The sequence below is a fragment of the Panthera tigris genome, chromosome B2 (assembly GCF_018350195.1).
Source record: "Panthera tigris isolate Pti1 chromosome B2, P.tigris_Pti1_mat1.1, whole genome shotgun sequence".
Lineage (NCBI taxonomy): Eukaryota > Metazoa > Chordata > Mammalia > Carnivora > Felidae > Panthera > Panthera tigris.
In genome coordinates this window covers 33,011,012-33,029,438 of record NC_056664.1, presented here as the reverse complement: position 1 = coordinate 33,029,438, position 18,427 = coordinate 33,011,012, and the positions used below count along the sequence as shown (strand labels likewise).

The following is an 18,427-nucleotide window of genomic DNA, read 5'->3' as shown; positions in this document are numbered from 1 at the left end:
AAATAGTTCTTGTACCCTTGTAAATTTCACTCTGAAGTGGAAGGGTCGAGATAAAAGGGCTACATGTTGCAAGGACAATGGGAGAGTGCCTATTTCTTTATGGAGATGGAAATACTCCTACCTCTTTGCTTTGGACCCACGATGAGTCCTTGTCAGAATAGTCTGACTGACTTCACACACTTGTGCCCCCTTGCCCAGGCCTCATAGAGTAGCATTTGAGTTTTGATGTTTGTAGTGGTTAAGAGCTTGGGCCCTGGAGTCAGACAGACATGGGTTGGAACCCTGGCTCTTACACTCACTACGCCGGTGATCTTAAGCAAATTACTTTATGTCTCTGCCTCGTCTTCCCTCTTGTAGCAATAATAGTACCTCCCTATTCTATTGTATTGTTGGAGACCTGAGGAAAATCACTTAATATATAGAACAGTTAGCCCAGGGCCTGGCACCAGTTAACACTCAGTGTCAGCTGTGTAAATAGAAAGCTAAGAAAAAGGCAGTTTCTGACTTCATTGTAACCCGCGCTTGTAGTGAATTGTGGTGAGAAGAACGTTGTGGCATTCGTGAGCCCCGGTTTGCATTTGTTTATGAGTTCGGTTTGTGCTTCTCGAGCAGTACCGCACGGGGCTGCATTTCAGCGAATGAGGCCGACACAGGCCCTGCTTTCATGTTCTTGCAGTTTGACGGTGGAGATCGATAACTAAACCAGCGATTGCAGTACGGTGTGATATTTGAAGTAGAAGATCTTAAAATAGAGTCCTTCAGTGGTTCTCTGGTTTCGTCATCTTCTATGACAGTTTCAGCGTGAGGAGAGGTACCAGACAGGGCAGAGTACTTGGTGACGGTGGGTCCTGTTCATAGGAGCACGGCACTGTTAAGTAGTATACGTCTTTCCTCAGATCATCATTTATGGAGCACCTACCGTCATTTAGGCAAATGTCCAAGCCTGACAGAAAAAAGAGAAAGAAGCCTTTCTCTGGATAAAGAAAGCTTTTGTCCTCAGCCTGCCTCTCCCCCTCTGCCCCAGATCTGTACTTGGAGAAAGAGAAAGTAAGAGGGTCTCACCCAACCAACGTCTGAGAGAGGAATAAAGACACTTCTCATCCCCAAGGACTTGAAAACAAGAAACTCAACAGAAAACCCTACCAGTTTGGAACCTTGGAGCTGCCACCAGAACCAGGAAAATCCTTCAGAATTTAACTTACTTTTTATTTCATGGTATCAATACTTTGTACCATTAAAAGCTAGTACTTTATTGCATGTCTAAGAAAGTATTTTAAGTACATAAACAAAAACTGATTTAACAACTTACATTTTATTTAAAATAGTCCCTGTGGGGGCGCCTGGGTGGCTCAGTTGGTTAAGCGTCTGACTCTTGGTTTTGGCTCAGGTCATGATCTCACAGGCCCCACATGGGGCTCTGTGCTGACAGCGCAGAGCCAGCTTGGAATTCTCTAGCTCCTTCTCTGTCTGTCCCTCCCCCACTCATGCACTTGCTCGCGTGCGCGCTCTCTCTCTCTCTCTCTCTCTTTCTCTTTCATAAAATAAATAAACTTTACAAAAAAATTTAAAAAATAATCTCTGTGGATTAGTTTTATAATAAAACAAAATTTTTAAACTAGAAATACAGTGCTGTGTGAGAAAGAAGTGGGGGGATGAATTCTTTGGTTTTATAAGGTGTGCGTCTGGGAAGGACTTGGCAGAGGACTTGATCAAGGGACTTGGGGGGAGGGTATACTGTGGCCAGACTGGGCAGAAGAGGCCAAGGGCAGCTGAGGCAATAGCATACACATTAGAGCCTCTAGAGAGGAGTTTGTGGGCCCTAGTGCAGGGATTTAGAGTGTATTGAACGATTGATTTTTCTGGCAGAAAATCAGAGCATAGAATGTTTGTAGAGTCATTCTGAGAGTGACTCTGCAAGTGGGTATGTCTCTGACGAGAGGGATAAGTGCTTTTTATTTCTAGGGTCTCTGGTCAGCTCTTCTTTCCTCAATGCATTCTTCTTTTTTGGAGAAATCCTCTTTTGGAGAGGAGGAAGGGCCCACACTACCATCCCCAAAACTGAATGGCCAGTGCGCTAGCTCCCTTCTCTGGTGTGCCTGTGTGGATGCAGGACTCAGGCTCCGTTAGTTGGTGGCTCAGTCCTTGGAATCTGGGTCCTGAGAAGGCTGTGGGGAGTGCTGGGGAAGGGGAGTGGCTACCTTGCTAACCAGATATTTGTGTTTCAGATCCTGGCTGAGGCCCTAGCTGCCAGTCCTGGAGTGCCATGGTGTGGGCTTATCTTCCCAGCCTGGCCTTCTAGTCCCTGCCTCTCCAATTATCTGAGCCTGTGGTATTTCTTTCAGCACATTTCCTTTGGCTACAGATGGCCAGACTTGGTTTCTGTTGCTTGCAACCCAAAAACCCTGTCTTATGCCTTGGGTAGTTTTTAAGGTAACGTCCTCACTAATTCAGTACCCCAGAAGAAATGTGTATTCGTTGAGTCCAAATTATCTTATCTTTTCTTATCTTTTCTTATCTTTTCTGGGAGAGCTTTAACATTTTTCTATTTTTTTCTGTGGTAAAAATTTCTTCCTGCTAAAGTAATGGCCAAAGAATAATCCAGTCAGATTAGAGCCAGTGTAGCTAACATTGGCCTGAACACTGGTGTTTTTACTAAATGCTTATCAGCATGATCATACCCTCCCTACCCTTGATGCTTATAGTTTCTCTTTTTAGAATTGTCCTAAAGAATATCTGAGGATGTGTGAATTTTTAATATTTTAAACCTTGTGGATGTCAAGGACCAGATTAAAAAATGTTTTTTTTTTAATTAAAAAAATATTTATTTATTTTGGGGGAGAGTATAAGCAGGGGAGATAGAGGGGGACAGAGGATCCGAAGCAGGCTCTGCACTGATGGGCTGTCAGCACTGAGCCCATTGTGGGGCTAGCGCTCACAAACTGCGAGATCATGACCTGAGCAGAAGTTGGATGCTCAACCGACTGAGCCACCCAGGCGTCCCAGTGTTTTTTTTTTTTTAAGATTTTATTTTTCCAAAGTAATCTCTGCACCCAATATAGGACTTGAACTTATAACCCAAAGGTCAAGAGTTGCATGCTCTACATACCGACTGAGCCACCCAGGCACCTGAAAAATGCTTTTTAAATGCAGGTTTATGAAAGCTCTAGGATGTTTCTTAAAATATACATTGTAGTCTCCCAAGTTCTATCTTGATCAACAAGAATTTATTGAAGCCTTTATATAAAGCACTAGTCTAGATGCAGTGATGATTTTTAATACTGGGGATGTGTTCACTGGTGTCCAGGAAGAATGCTTTTCTATATTGATAATTAAATTTTCTTTAGGCATTTCAGTGCAGTTGAGCAAGCAGCTATTTTGTGTCTTAAGTGGGGGCAGATAGACAATTGGAAGAGACAGGACTAAAGTACATGGTACAATTAGAAGTATAGAGAGGCTGTGCTTTGGAGGGGCTTCATGTTGGAGACAGAATACTGAAGTAGTCAATCTTGGGCTTTAGGAGATGGATAGGATTTAGGTAGGTAGGAAGGAGGAGAACAGGTATGTTTAGAAGGGGATCCAGTGTGGTTTTGGGTTGATTAGGACTGGTTTCAGGAAAGAAGTGAATTTTAATCTGAGATGGCAGGGTGGAGAAAAGAAAAAACCTAGAGCCTGAATTATATTGATGTGAATTTGAGGAAACTCCTTCCAGATGGCCCCATCATTCTGAGAAGGAAAATGTATATACTGAAAGGGGTCTGGTCAGAGGCATTTTAGAGGCGAGAGAAAGTCTGACAGACTGGTATGGTTGGGATCAAAATGATTGCTTTTTAAGTTTGGAAGTTGAATGGTATGTATCCTCACGAGCAGTTGTGGGCCTGCTGTGTATAGAGCACCATGGAGAATAAACTATAAACAGGAAGGAGAATTTTAGAACTCTGGAAACTTAAATCCTGTCTTCAAAAGAGAGGCTAGAAGCATTTATATTTTTTGTATTTCCCTATGCCTTTGCATGTAGGAGCTGTAGAGAGGAAGGGGAACAGAAGAGGTGTTTCAAGGGTGGGGACTGATTCAAGAGCATTATGTAAGGTCAGAGGAGTCCGTGTTTTCATCTGTAAAGTGGGAATAAGTAGCACCTAACTCATGAAGTTCTGTGAAACTTGAATGAGGGAAGATAAAGCGCCTCCCAGGTACTTGTGGAGCATTCGGGAATTGTTAGCCATTGTTACTAAGACAGGATCCACTGAAGGAATCACAGTGGTCAAGTAATTATGAGGCAGTGAGATAAGTGTCGTAAAGGGACCCTGTCCAGAATGCTTAAGGCATAGTGGGTTGACTAATACTGAATTGGGAAGTTGGAAATAGTGGGAAAGAAGTAAATCTGGGTGTCGAAGGGTGAGTAGAGGTTTGCTTCCACTACATTAATACAGATTGTGCAGATCTTGAAAAAATACCAGATCCCGATCTTAACAGCCTAGCACACTGCACAAAGATAGGCTTCAGTGTGATGTGTGATCCAAAAGCGTAGGAATTGGAAAAGAAAGAATTTAAATGGAGCAAATTGTAAAAAGGATTTATTTATGGGGCGCCTGAGTGGCTCAGTCGGTTAAGCGTCCGACTTTGGCTCAGGTCATGATCTCGCGGTCTGTGAGTTCAAGCCCTGTGTTGGGCTCTATGCTGACAGTTCAGAGACTGGACCTTGCTTTGGATTCTATGTCTCCTTCTCTCTCTACCCCTGCCCTGCTTTCTCTCTCTCTCTCTCTCTCTCTCTCTCTCTCTCAAAAAGAAATAAATATTTTAAAAAAATTTTTAAAAAAAGGATTTATTTATTTAATTTTTTTTTTAATTAAAAAAAATTTTTTTTTAAACTTATTTTTGAGAGAGACAGAACACAAGCAGGGGAGGGGCAGAAAGAGAGAGAGACACAAAATCTGAATCAGGCTCCGGAGTCTGAGCTGTCAGAGGGCTTGAACTCACAAGCTGCAAGACCATGACCTGAGCCAAAGTCGGACGCTCAACCAACTGAGTCACCCAGGCTTCCCTAAAAAGGATTTAAATGCAGGAAATGAAGCTATATGAGTTTGCTTTCAAAGGGCTTTATCTTCGGAAGGAGGGAAGAATCTTTACATTTGTAAGCCTGGAAGTAACCTTAGACAAAATCCAGCCACTTCAGTGAGATAAGGGAACTGAAACCAAAAGGGTGTTCAGAGCTGTCTACTGTGGTATTTCTGGTGAAATAATGTGTCCAAAAGAAGAAAAGGGCACAGTTTTTTTCTGACAGATCCACAAGAAGAAGGTAAATATGTGGAAAGGAAGAAATGTGAATAAAGATATATTTCTAAAGCTGTCTCCCAGCACCAGCATGGAAAACAAAACAAAAAGCAGGTGGAATGAGAGGCTGTGATACAATTATAGAAATAAAATCTATACTGACTTTAGCAGCGTCTATTGGTTATTGTCACTTTTGGCTGCATCTGCTCACACATCCCAGAGCCAGCACATGTGTGTTGTGGGAAGAAGTGAATTTATCAGAAACATGGATATTTTTGGCAAATTTTGAATGCCAAAAACTTATTTTGGAAGGCAGTTTTATTAGTCTTTCTTACATTATAATGATATTTCACGCTCGTTGTAGTGAATTTGGAAAACTTCCCTTCTTTTGAGCCCACTGGGTTGTAAATTACCAGAGATCTAATGCGTCTCTCCTGCTTCTAGTTTATCTTCCCTGGTGCCTACATGGTGCTTTATACATGGCAGGCTCACAGTTGTTGGGAGGATAAATACCTACTCTTAATTTCTTCCAAAACATAGGGAGGAAATTCTTTAATCATTATGGTTTTTGTTTTTTACAGCATTGTGATTGGTTTAAATACAGTTTTGTAAACTGGTTTTTCATGTATGATAAACTTTTTTTTTTCCTAATCTGAACTCACCATATACATTTTAACGTCTGTGTGTCCATTGAATAGATTAAATAATTTATTTAAATGTTCCTCTGTTGCTGTAAATGCCGTGTAAATGACATTGTTAAATCACAAATATAATATTGGCAGCCACAGTAATTACTGTTTTATCTTTCTCCAGTCTCACAAAATACACATTTTTTTGAAGATGACAGCCCACCATCTTAAAGAATTGCCACCGTCTTCCCCCAGTGCTCATTAATAAGAAACAAGTGTGAGATTTAGTGACAAGATTGGTGGTATTTTACACTTTTTACAAATCCACAGATATTCTTAGATAATTGATAGCCGGGTTTTCGTATCTGCTATTCAGTACAGGTTCAGTGTTTTGATAGGTTGTTTTGAAGTATCTGAAGAAAATTGAGTCTCACACAGAATATGTAGTGAATTATTTTGTAGAATGTTCCTTAACTTGGGTCTCATGGTTTCTTAAGATTAGATTGAGGTCATGCATTTTTGGCGATAATGTCTCAGAAGTGATGTCCCCTTGTCAGTGCATCATATCAAAAGGTACGTGATGTCAGTATAACTTATTGGTGATGTTAACCGTGATTGTTGGGTTAAGGTGAGGTCTGTCTGGTTTCTCCACTATAACATAGTTACAAATCTTTTTTTCTGTTGTTGAGCACTTTTGAGATTTACTTTCTTAGCAACTTTCAAATAACTGTATACAACAGAGTGTTGTTGTTGTTGTTGTTGTTGTTGTTGTTGTTGTTTTTAAAGCAAACCTCACTTTATTTAGCTCACGATTTTGTTGGTCTGCTGCATAGTTTTTGTCCTCTGGATGAGCTCAGCCGATCTACATCTCTCATACATACTTCTATATAACCTGGATCATGTAGGGGGGCCCCCCCATCCGTGTGTCTGGTTGTTGGCCAGTTCCAAGCTGCATTACCTTGGTTTCCCTCCAGGTGTCCTCTTAACGTCCTGGGGGATAGCTCAGGTCCAGTCACATGGCCATCTTGGAATTTCAGGAGTTTGCAGCCATTCTTTCAATCTATGTCAATCTTGATTTAAATGTTATTTACATGGGTGTATACACATTGTCCAAATGTATACTCAAAACCAGTATGTTTTAGTGTATGTAAGATTTGTCTTTTTTTTTATTGTGATTTTTTCTTTTTTTTATTATTTTTTCAATATATGAAATTTATTGTCAAATTGGTTTCCATACAACACCCCGTGCTCATCCCAAAAGGTGCCCTCCTCAATACCCATCACCCACCTTCCCCCCCTCCCACGCCCCCAGAGTATTGTTAGCTATAGTACATAACATCCCCAGAACTTTTTTTATTAAATTTTTTTAACGTTTATTTACTTTTGAGAGTGAGAGAGACAGAGATAGAGCAGGGGAGGAACAGAGAGAGAGGGAGACAATCTGAAGCAGGCTCCAGGCTCTGAGCTGTCAGCACAGAGCCAGACTCAGGTCTGGAACTCATGAGCTGTGAGATCATGACCTGAGCTGAAGTCTGACACTTAACCAACTGAGCCACCCAGGCACTCATCCCAAGAACCTATTTATCTTGTAACTGAAAGTTTGTAGCTTTTGACCCTGTTCACACCCTCCCATCCCCACCTCTCATAACCATCAGTCTGTTCTCGGTTTCTGTGAGTTTGTTTTTTAGATTCCACATGTAAATGAGATTATATAGTGTGTATTTTTGATTTATTTACAAAGCACAATGCCCTCCAGGTTAATCCAGGTTGTTGCAAATGGCAGTTTCTCTTTTCTTTGGCTGAATAATACTCTTATGTGTGTGTGTCGCATTTTCTTTATCCATTCATCCATCTGATGGACACTTAGGTTGTTCCTGTGTCTTGGCTATTGTGATAATGCTTCAGTGAACATGGGCATATAGATACCTCTTCGAGGTAGTGATTTTGTTTCCTTTGGCTATACCCAGAAGTTGGATTGCTGGATCATATATAGTTCTGTTTTTAATTTTTTGAGGAACCTCCATACTGTTTTCCATAATGGCTGCACCAGTTTACATTCCCACCAATAGCACACAGGTTCTCTTTTCTCCATATCCAGTGCTTGTGATCTCGTCATTTTAATGACAGCCATTATAACAGGTGTGAGGTGATGCTCATTGTGGTTTTGATTTATATTTCTCTGATGATGTTGAGCATCCTTTCAGGTACCTGTTGGCCATTTGTATGTCATCTTTGAAAAAGTGGTTTAAAATTTCCCTCCCCAACCCCTGAAAAAATGTTTATTTAGTTCTGCCCATTTTAAAATCAGATCTTCTTCTTTCTTTTTTGTTTTGTTGTTGTTGTGGAGTTATATGAGTTCTCTGTATACTTGGGATATTACCCTTATCAGATGTATGATTTGCAAATGTTTTCTGTTATTTGGTAGGTTGCCTTTTTATGGTTTCCTTTGCTTGCAGCTTTTTAGTTTGATGTAATCCCACTTGTTTATTTTTGCTTTTGTTGCCTTTGCTTTTTTTTTTAAGGAGTTTTATGATTAAAAAAAATATTTTTTAATGTTTATTTATTTTTGAGAGAGCATGCACGAGAGTGGGGAACAGGGGCAGAGGATCCGAAGTGCGCTCTGTGCATACTGCAGAGAGCCCAATGTGGGGCTTGAACTCAACAACCCTGAGATCATGACTTGAGCCAAAATCGGATGCTCAACCAACTGAGCCACCCAGGCACCCTAGCTTTTTTTTTTTTTTTTTTTTTTTTTTTAAGTAAAATCTGTGCCCAACGCAGGGCTCAAACTCACGACCCTGAGGTCAAGACTCACATGCTCTACTGACTGAGCCAGAGTGGCACCTCTGTTACCTTTGCTTTTGGTCTCAAATTAAAAAAATCATTGCCAAGACTGATGTTAAGGAGCTTATCTGCTGTGTGTTTTCTTTTAGGAATTTTCTGATTTCAGATCTCACGTTAAAGTCTTTAATTCATTTTGAGTTAATTTTTGTGTATAATGTAACACAGTGGTCCAGTTTCATTCTTTGGCATGTGGCTGTCCAGTTTAACCAAGAGTTGGACATTTAACCAACTGAGCCACCCAAGTGACCCTCCCAGCACCATTTATTAAAGAGACTGTCCTTTCCCTGTTACATATTTTTGGCTTCTTTGTCATAAATTAATTGACCATAAATTCATGGTTTTATTTCTTGACACCCTGTTCTGTCCCATTGATCTATGTATGTTTGACACCAATACTGTTTTGATTACTGTAGCTTGGTAATGTGGTTTGGAACTGGAAGCATGATGCCTCCAGCTTTGTTGTTGTTTTTTTTTTCTTTTATAAAAAAATTTTTTTTTTACATTTTATTTATTTTTGAGAGACAGAGAGAGACAGAGCACAAGTGGGGGAGGGGCAGAGAGAGAAGGAGACACAGACTCCAAAGCAGGCTTCAGGCTCTCAGCACAGAGCCCGATGTGGGGCTTGAACCTACAAACCGTGAGATCATGACCTGAGCCGAAGTCGGACACCTAACCACTGAGCCACCCAGGCGCCCCAGCCAGCTTTGTTCTTCTTAAGATTGCTTTGGCTATTAGGGTCTTCTGTGGTTCCATACAAGTTTTAGGATTGATTCTTCTCTTTTTGTGAAAAATGTCATTCAAATTTGGGTAGGGATTGCATTCAATTTGTAGATTGCTTTGGGTAGTATGGAGCATTTTAATAATATTCTTTCATCCATGGTCATGGGATATCTGCCCATTTATTTGTGTCTTTGGTTTCTTTCATGAATGTGTTACAGTTTTCAGTGTAAATATCTTTCACCCCCCCTTGGTTAAATTTATTCCTAAGTATTTTATTCTTTTTAATGCAACTGCAAATGGGATTTTCTTAATTTCTTTTTCTGATATTTCATTTTTAGTGTATAGAAATGCAGTTGATTTTTTGAATATGGAATTTGTATCCTACAACTTCATGAAATTTATTAGTTCTAACTTTGGCAGAGTCTTTAAGGTTTGCTTACATATAAGACCATGTTATCTGCAAATAGTCAGTTTTACTTTTTCTCTTCTGACTTGGATGCCTTTTCTTTTCTTTTCTTTTCTTTTCTTTTCTTTTCTTTTCTTTTCTTTTCTTTTCTTTTCTTTCGCCTAATTGCTTTGGCTAGGGCTTCCAGTACTGTGTTGAATAAAAGTGGCAACAGTGGGCATCCTTGTTCTGTTCCTGATTTTGGAGGAAAAGCTTTCAGTTTTTCACCTTTGAGTATGATGTTAGTCTTGGGCTTGTCATATGTGGCCTTTATTATGTTGAGGCACATTCTTTTTTTACCCACTTTGATGAGAGTTTTTATTATGAATTGATGTTTAATTTTGTCAAAAGCTTTTTCTGTATCTACTGAGATGACAATATAATTTTCAGAATTAAAAAAAATTAAAAAAATTTTTTTAACATTTATTTATTTTTGAGACAGAGAGAGACAGAGCATGAACGGGGGAGGGTCAGAGAGAGAGAGAGGGAGACACAGAATCTGAAACAGGCTCCAGGCTCTGAGCTGTCAGCACAGAGCCCGACGCAGGGCTTGAGCTCACGAACCGCGAGATCATGACCTGAGCCAAAGTTGGACGCTTAACTGACTGAGCCACCCAGGCACCCCAAAAATTTTTTAATGTTTATTTATTTTTGACAGAGAGAGAGAGACAGAGCATGAGTGGGGGAGGGGCAGAGAGAGAGTGAGACACAGAATCTAAAGCAGGCTCCAGGCTCTGAGCTGTCAGCACAGAGCCCGACACGGGACTCGAACCCACAGACCGCGAGATCATGACCCAAGCCAAAGTCAGATGCTCAACTGACTGAGCCACCCAGGCGACCCAGAGATGATAATGTAATTTTTGTGTTTTATTTTGTTAGTGTAGTGTATTGTATTGATATGTGGAGGTCAAACTATCTTTACATCCTGGAATAAATCCCACTTGATTATGGTGTGTAAAATATTCAGTTCCTTTTTTTTTTTTTTTGAATGATTAGTCTCAGTATGATGCTTCAGTAATAATATTAAAAAATACTTTGTTGGGGCGTCTGGGTGGCACAGTTGGTTAAGTGACCAAGTCTTGATCTTGGCTCTGGTCATGATCTCACAGTACATGAGTTCAAGCCCCGCATCGGGCTCTGCTCTGATGGTGTGGAGCCTGCTTGGAATTCTGTCTCTCCTTCTCTCTGATCCTGCTTGTGCTCAATTTCTCAAAACAAATAAACTTTAAAAAGGTTAAAAAAAACCAAAAAACCTTTGTTGCATAAAACATAATAAGGTAGATTATTAACATCTACAAATCTAAGGGTAAGATGGCTTCCATCTTCCATATTTTTGTTTCTTACTACAGTTTCATCCAGTTTCCTTGGAGTAGACTCCTCCCTTTCATGAATCCGACAACTCACTGATATGGTCAGTTTCATCATTTTCAGCATCTTTAGACATGGATGGTGCAACTGTGGGTTGAGAAATCAAGTCTTCTAATCTTCCTTTTTTAAAGAAATAGTCTATCCTTAAATATAAAAAAGTTATAGACACATTGTCTTTTATTTGAGAATAAAATATTGTTAAAGTAATAAAATGGTGGTAAAGTAACAGTTTTAGATACAATTTAAAAATTTAGAAAAATTTAAAAATTTGAAATATACTATTGCCAAACTAGGCTACAGAATGTATTGTTTGTGTTTTTGTGTAGGCATAAGCAAAGCTTCAGAATTTGGATTAATGATATGTAGGGCAATATTCAGGTTGTAGGAATTTATAGCAGGTGTAAATGACTGGTAAGAGCACAGAACGATCAAACTGAGTTAATCTCTGAGAAGCATATTTGTATCCTAAACCTGTTATCTTAGAAAATTCTAGATAACAAGACTATACAAGTACACATTCCATTAACGGTCGGAGTGATGACATTGTTACCTGTCACGTAGCCTCTGGAAAACTCCACTGTACACACATGAGAGAATAAGAGTGCAAAGGGCAGATAATATCTTAGTATTAATATGAAAATAGTATTGGCCCCTCAGGGACCTGTGCCCCCCAGCCCCCAAAGGAGGTTTTGAGAACCTCTTTTTCTGAGTGATTCTTAACTGCAGCCTGATGTGAAATTTTGGTGGGAGGAAGGGCATTGTTATTAGTCAAGTGCTTTTTTGTGCCAGACACTGTTAGGAATTTTATTAGATACAATCTCATTTAGTCAAGGTCTTTGGAATGGTGACAGTGGAGGTCATATGAAGTCACAATTGGGTTATTCTTGAAGGTGGGATTTTGTTGATTGGTTGAGTGTAAGATGTGAGTAGGGTCAAGGGGGGCCTTAAGCTTTTTGACCAGAGTATCTGGAAGGGTAGAGCTGCCATTTCCCTGGAATGGAGTAAACGACTGAAGGAGCAGGTTTGGGATGGGGAAAAGATGAGGTATATATAGAAAATGGCATTCAGGGGAGAGGAATGGGCTGGAGGTATAAATTTGAAAGTTGTCAGCCTATCAGTGGCATTTTAAGCCACAATCCTGGACAGAATCACAAAGAGAATGAGTAGGTATAGAAGAGAAGACACTTTGAGGACTAAGCCCTTCAACACTGCATGATTTAGAGGCCGAGGAGATAAGGAAAGAGTAGCAAGCAAGGGAGCGAGGAAATCGGAAGAGTATGTGTTCTGGAAGCCAAGGAAAAGTTGATTCAGCGCAGAGTGAGAATGTCATCATGACAAGGGCTACTGATGGGTCAAGTGGATGAAGACTGAATTGGCCATCGGATTGAGCAACAAGAAGGTAATTGGTGACTTTGATAAGGGGGAAAAATTCTGTTTGCAGTGGATTCAGGAGTGAGTGGGAAAAGAATATAGATCAGTAGTTACAGACAATTTTACTGAATAATTTTGCTGTAAAGGAGAGCAGTAGATAGAAGGGGGATATGGGGTCAAGAGAGGGTTTTGTTTCTTCTTGAGGGAGAAATACAGCATGTTTTATGCTTTGGTAGAGAGGTAAAGTCGTTATGCAGAAGAGAGGGGGAGAATCGCTTGGAGCAATGTTTTTAAGTGGGGCATAGAGAACCACTGGGTTGGTTTCCACTTGGAGCACAAATAGTGCCTCTGTGGTACTAAGAGGAGAGACCCGGTTTATGGGCCTGGGTGCAGCAAGGTAGGGAGATGTAGAGATGGAAGCAAGTGGATATTCTTTTCAGATTGCATCTGCATTTTCAGCAAAACAAAACCAAGAGAGTGAGGGTGGAGCAATTAAGGGCAACGTGCCGCGTCAGGTATAGCTGTGAAATGGCAAAGAAGCCGCAAAAGGACAGCCTGGGGTAATGTGATATAACCAGAAGTTAGGCCGCTTGCGAACTTCACGTCTGATTACCTCATGCGAATTCTAGGATTATCTGTGACAGAGCTTCCATTTTGGCTCCATAGTCTCACTGAGTGAGACGTACTTACATTTTTTTAAGTTTATTTAAATTTTTGCATCCTACCTTTCGTATCAAGGAGTATTTTTAAATGTACTGCCTGGTTAGTGTTTGATATCTTAATATTTGTGTTCAAACAATTAGCTTTTGCAGTCATGTTGTACCTTAGAATTATCCTTGTTTTAATGGTCGTGTTATACTTCACCGTTCTTGTAAATAATATAGAAAGGTGTCAGAAAACTTTATTAACTGGAAAGCAAAAGGGTAAAAACAGCTGATTACATCAAGTCTGTTTTATAGGCTACTAGCACTAATAATAAAAGCAGCAGGCATTAGTTATGGAAAATGTGTTTTTGAACTTTGATACATGATGCAGATCTGTAAAACCAATGGCCAGTTGCTTTCTAGTGAAGGAAGAAAAGCAAACAAACCCATAGATCACAGTTTTGTCAAGTCACCCATGTCTAGAACTGCTTAAGGACTTTGCCCAGAGTGGTCTGTTACACATTTGAAATTATGTTGCTTAATATTTACTCTTTTGTGTGAAGCTCAAATTCATTTTCATTATTGAAGTATATCATCATAGCCTTCAAACAGCTACCTTTAGGAGAAGCAACAAAACAAAACCGACCCTCCATCATTCATGCTTTTGCAGCTTTTCCTCTGCTCTTGATCTTTAGCGTGTCATACACATATGGTCATTTTTTTTGTATTTGCGATGTTGTAAACTGGTATTTGATGTGCAGGTTTGAAAAGACAAAGGTGATTAGCTGGTTTCTCACTCGCTTTGTTGCTATGTCGCTAAGTCCAGGACTTATGGAGCTTGTTTTGGTGGTGGGTCACCTCTTACTGGTAGCACAGCCCTTCTGAAATGGTCAGGCTGATCAGCTGTCACATTTCTTTCCCTTCAGGTCACATCTCTTGGCATTGCTGTAGGTTGAGTTTCAGTGCCCTTAACGTGTTTCTTTTGCATCCTGGATTAATGGTACAGGGGCTTCTTGAGAATGATCATTGCCTTGGTTGTGTACAGGAGGAGGACAGCCTATTCTGCAGAATTGGCACTATATTGTGGACTGACAGTAATCCTGAAGATTGCCGGGTACATAGCTTAGACTTCACTGGAAAAATTACATATACAGGCAAAGCTTTTCATTGTGAGTATGGAAGAACTGGAAGCTGTCACCTAATTCCACCTGTAGGCAATATGCCGAAAGATAAAGAAGTAGAAGACTGATAAAAAAATTCTATACATGGGGCGCCTGGCTGGCTCATTCGGTAGAGCATATGACTCTTGATCTCAGGGTCATGAGTTCCAGCCCCACGTTGGGCATAGAGCCAACTTAAAAAAAAAAAAAAAGTTCTATACACATTTTAAGAAATTGGCAGGCAAGCTGTGCAGTGAATGTGATATCAAGTTATTTGGTTCTGTGCAACGATAGGTATCAACAACCTTCTTAAGGGCCCTGATACTGGAGGCTGGCTAAACACACTGAAGGGCTGATTTAAACATTTGGTCAGTGCCACCTAGGAACACTAGTGCTGTGGTTGGTGCTCCATAGGAGCATATGATTAATTGGCAATATAGGGTTATCGCTTTAAGTCTTCTAGTAACCACCAGATAAACAGCCATACTTCTTTTTTTTTTTTTTATTTAAAAATGTTTAATTGTGATAAAATACACACAATGAAGTTTATCACTATTTTGTGCAGAGTTCCATAGTACTAAGTACACTTACATTGTCAAAGCTTACATTTACATTTACAAAGTCCAGAACTTTTTCATCTTCCCAAATGGAAACTATATTCATCAAATAATTTTCTGTCTGCCCTTCTTCCCCCAGGAACCAGCATTTTACTTCATTTCTGAGTTTGATTACCCTAGGTATCTCATATAAGTGGAATTATACAGTATTTATCTTTTTGTGACTGGTTTATCTCATTTAGCACAGTGTCTTACAAGTTTCATCCATGTTGTAGCATGTGTCAGAATTTCCTTTTTATTTATTTATTTTTTTAAGTTTATGTATTTTTGAGAGAGAGACAGAGCACGAGCAGGGGAGGGGCAGAGAGAGAGAGGGAGACAAATTTTCTGACACCAAAAACAGCCATACTTCTTAAAGAGAAAAACGGAAGAGGGATTACTTAGTCAGTGGCCTGGTATATATAACCAACTCAACCTCCAGTAAACACCAGAATGGGACTAATGTTACCAGGGGGAATTAGTGAAATACAAGGGCAAACATTTGACCCCAGTGATAATCAGGAAATAAATACTGTAATAGGCTGTCAAGTCTTTCCTTAAAGATAGTCTCCCACTGTCTGAAATTGAAATGCAGCCTTTCCTGCAGGTAGAGAATGATCTAGTTTTCAGGTCTGCCCTTTAGCTCTGGTTTTATAATAGCAAATAATAAAGCAATCTTTTCTTTTTTTTTTTTCCAGTTTATTTTTTGAGAGAAAGAGCGAGAGCACACAAGCAGGGGAGGGACAGACAGAGAGGGAGAGAGAGAGAATTCCATGCAGTCTTCATACCATCAGTGCAGAACCTGATGTGGGGCTTGGACTCCTTAACCATGAGATCATGACCCGAGCTGAAGTTGGACACATAAGCTGCCTGAGCCACTCAGGCACCCCAATAATAAAGCAGTCTTAAGAACTCTCCTTATTAGATTAGGAAAGAATTTCTGTTAAACCTTTTTACTGAAAATTTCTTAGCAAAAAAATTTCTAAAAATGAATGAAAATCTTTTAATGCCCTTATTCAGGTTTCGAGTAGTCTTATTCTTACAAGTTTAGCAGTTGCTTAATGTTTATGAAGAGAGGTTACCCCAAATTTTTACAAAGGAATTTAAAGTTTGCTTACTCCCATGCTCTGCATTGGGGCCAATTTTGTGTTTTTAAACAAAAAATATGTAGAACCTTTTTTATGTTTTTAAGCAGAACCTTCTTAATTCAGACTCATTTTCCAGTAATTGCGAGTTAATAGTCTGGACTACATACAGGCATATCTCATTCTACTGTGCGTTGTAGATACTATGCTTTTTACAAATTGGAGGTTTGTGGCAACCCTGCATCAAGCAGGTGTGATTGGTCTATTTTTCCAATAGCATTTTCTGGCTTTGTGTTTGTCACATTTTGAAAATTCTTGCAATATTTCAAACTTTTCCATTATTATATTTGTTAGTGTAACCTGTGATCAGAGATTACAACTTGCTGAAAGCTCAAATGACAGTTAACATTTTTGGCACTAAAGTATTTTAAAATTAAGATATGTATTTTGTTTTTTGAGACATAATACTATTGCACACAGAATAGACTACAGTATAATGTATACATAGCTTTTATATACACTGGGAAACCAAAAAACTCGTTTGACTCACTTCACGGAGATATTCACTTTATTTCGGTGGCTTTTGGAAACCAAACCCTTAATATCTTGGAGATATGCCTATACTATGGAGCTTTCTTTCTTTCTTTTTTTTTCAATTTTTTTTTTTTTTAACATTTATTTATTTTTTGAGAGACAAAGAGCATGAGCGGGGAGGGGACAGAGAGAGAGAGAGAGTCACAGATTCCGAAGCAGGCTTCAGGCTCTGAGCCATCAGCACAGAGCCCGATGCGGGGCTCGAACTCACAAACCCCAAGATCATGACCTGAGCCAAAGCCAGACTCTTAACCGACCCAGGCACCCCCTATGGAGCTTTCTTGATTGATAGATACATATATACATAGGGTTCAAGTATTTCCTACTGAGTGAAGGGCCCTACTATCTAGCTGTAATTGACAAGAAGAGTGATTAGTAGTTAACATGGATTATTTCCATATGAGCAAGTGCTTGAGGGTGCTTAAATTGTTTTTGGACTTTACTGTCAGTTTACTTAGCAGGTCATAGGTAGAATAAAAGTTAAATTTGTAAGCAGCTCCTCAGTTATAAATTTGGATTAATGGTGGCTGAATTAATTGGTGAAGTCTTTTCCACATACTTGATGCAGTCTTTATTTAAAAGATATTTTGATAAATTTAGTCTCTTGGCTGGCCATAAAATTATTTCTTAGGGTCCTAATAGCACTGTAGTTCTAAGAAATACTGAAATAAATGTTCAAGATGTCACTGTCCAGATACATGAGTTGTTACCCTAAATGTTCACACGTTAAAATAATCAGAATTATTTAAATCTCATTTCTGCCTGTCACCCAGGTGTTTTGATAAAATAAAAAGACAGACCCATTTAATGTTACAGTTTCCCACATGAATTATACAACTTAAATGGCATTGTGACGATGCCTGGAATATATTACAGAAGGACTGTCTGTGGCGATCACAAGGGAAGCAGAATGGTGAAGTCCTGGGGCCTCTGTTGAAGCATTCCTAATAGAAAGCTGCTTGCCAGCCATCTGGAGCAGGACGTGAAGGGAAGTTCCTGGGGTCCGAGAGAGAATTCATCGCCATGTGTCCTCTACTCCTTTGATCTTGATTTTGGGAAGGAGGAGAAGCAACTATAAAAAGAGTGAAAAGAGACCGGGTTGTGGGTTTGTGTGGTTATTTTTGGTGGGTAATCATGATACTTCCATGACGGGAATGCTAAGGACTCCAATATCCCAAAAGAAAGACACTACTGAGGGAACAAATAAGAATGATTCCTCTGTGCCACTTGCAGAAAACGGAGACCAAATGGCAAATAATTTTCAAAACTTTAGAATGTGTTTTGTTACAGGGAGTTTGAAAGCAGTTCCATTGATAGTCTTAGATAGTAAAATAGATCATTCAGCTACCTTTAAATCATTGGCTCTCTGCCAAGTCCTGTGCTAGATGCTTGATACTCACCGATAAGCAAAAACATGGACTCTGTTCTTATGAACTTTAGAGTTGTCACACTCAGAAATGTTTGATCACAAACTAAAGTGACATTGTGTGGGAAAAGAACATCAGTCAAGTGAGTGCATTTGACAGAAAACCTTGATGTGGACGTGGTGGGCAGGGGTGTATTGGGGAAGGCCGCCCTGGTCTCTGAAGAATGAGTAGGAGTTGAGTAAGAATTGGGAAGGGCATTCCAGATTGATGGAACAGCATGTGCAAATACTTTGTATCAAGCAGGAGTGCAGTGTTTAAAGAATTGAAATTAGGCCA

The 18,427-nt window shown here is 39.7% G+C and overlaps 1 protein-coding gene across 2 annotated transcripts in view; it reads left to right on the top strand.

Annotated features, from left to right (window-relative positions):
* LOC102971995 (diphosphoinositol polyphosphate phosphohydrolase 1) overlaps positions 1-18,427 on the top strand; it is a 131,836-nt gene that overhangs the window by 13,300 nt on the left and 100,109 nt on the right. Inside the window, exon 1 of one of the 2 annotated variants that reach the window (XM_042986151.1) lies at positions 12,094-12,673. The exons of the other annotated variant lie outside the window; for it this stretch is intronic. Coding sequence (XP_042842085.1) covers positions 12,635-12,673 — 39 coding nt within the window. The 5' untranslated portion in view covers positions 12,094-12,634. Of the gene's footprint in view, positions 1-12,093; positions 12,674-18,427 lie in introns of those variants that run through there. 2 annotated transcript variants of the gene reach the window in all.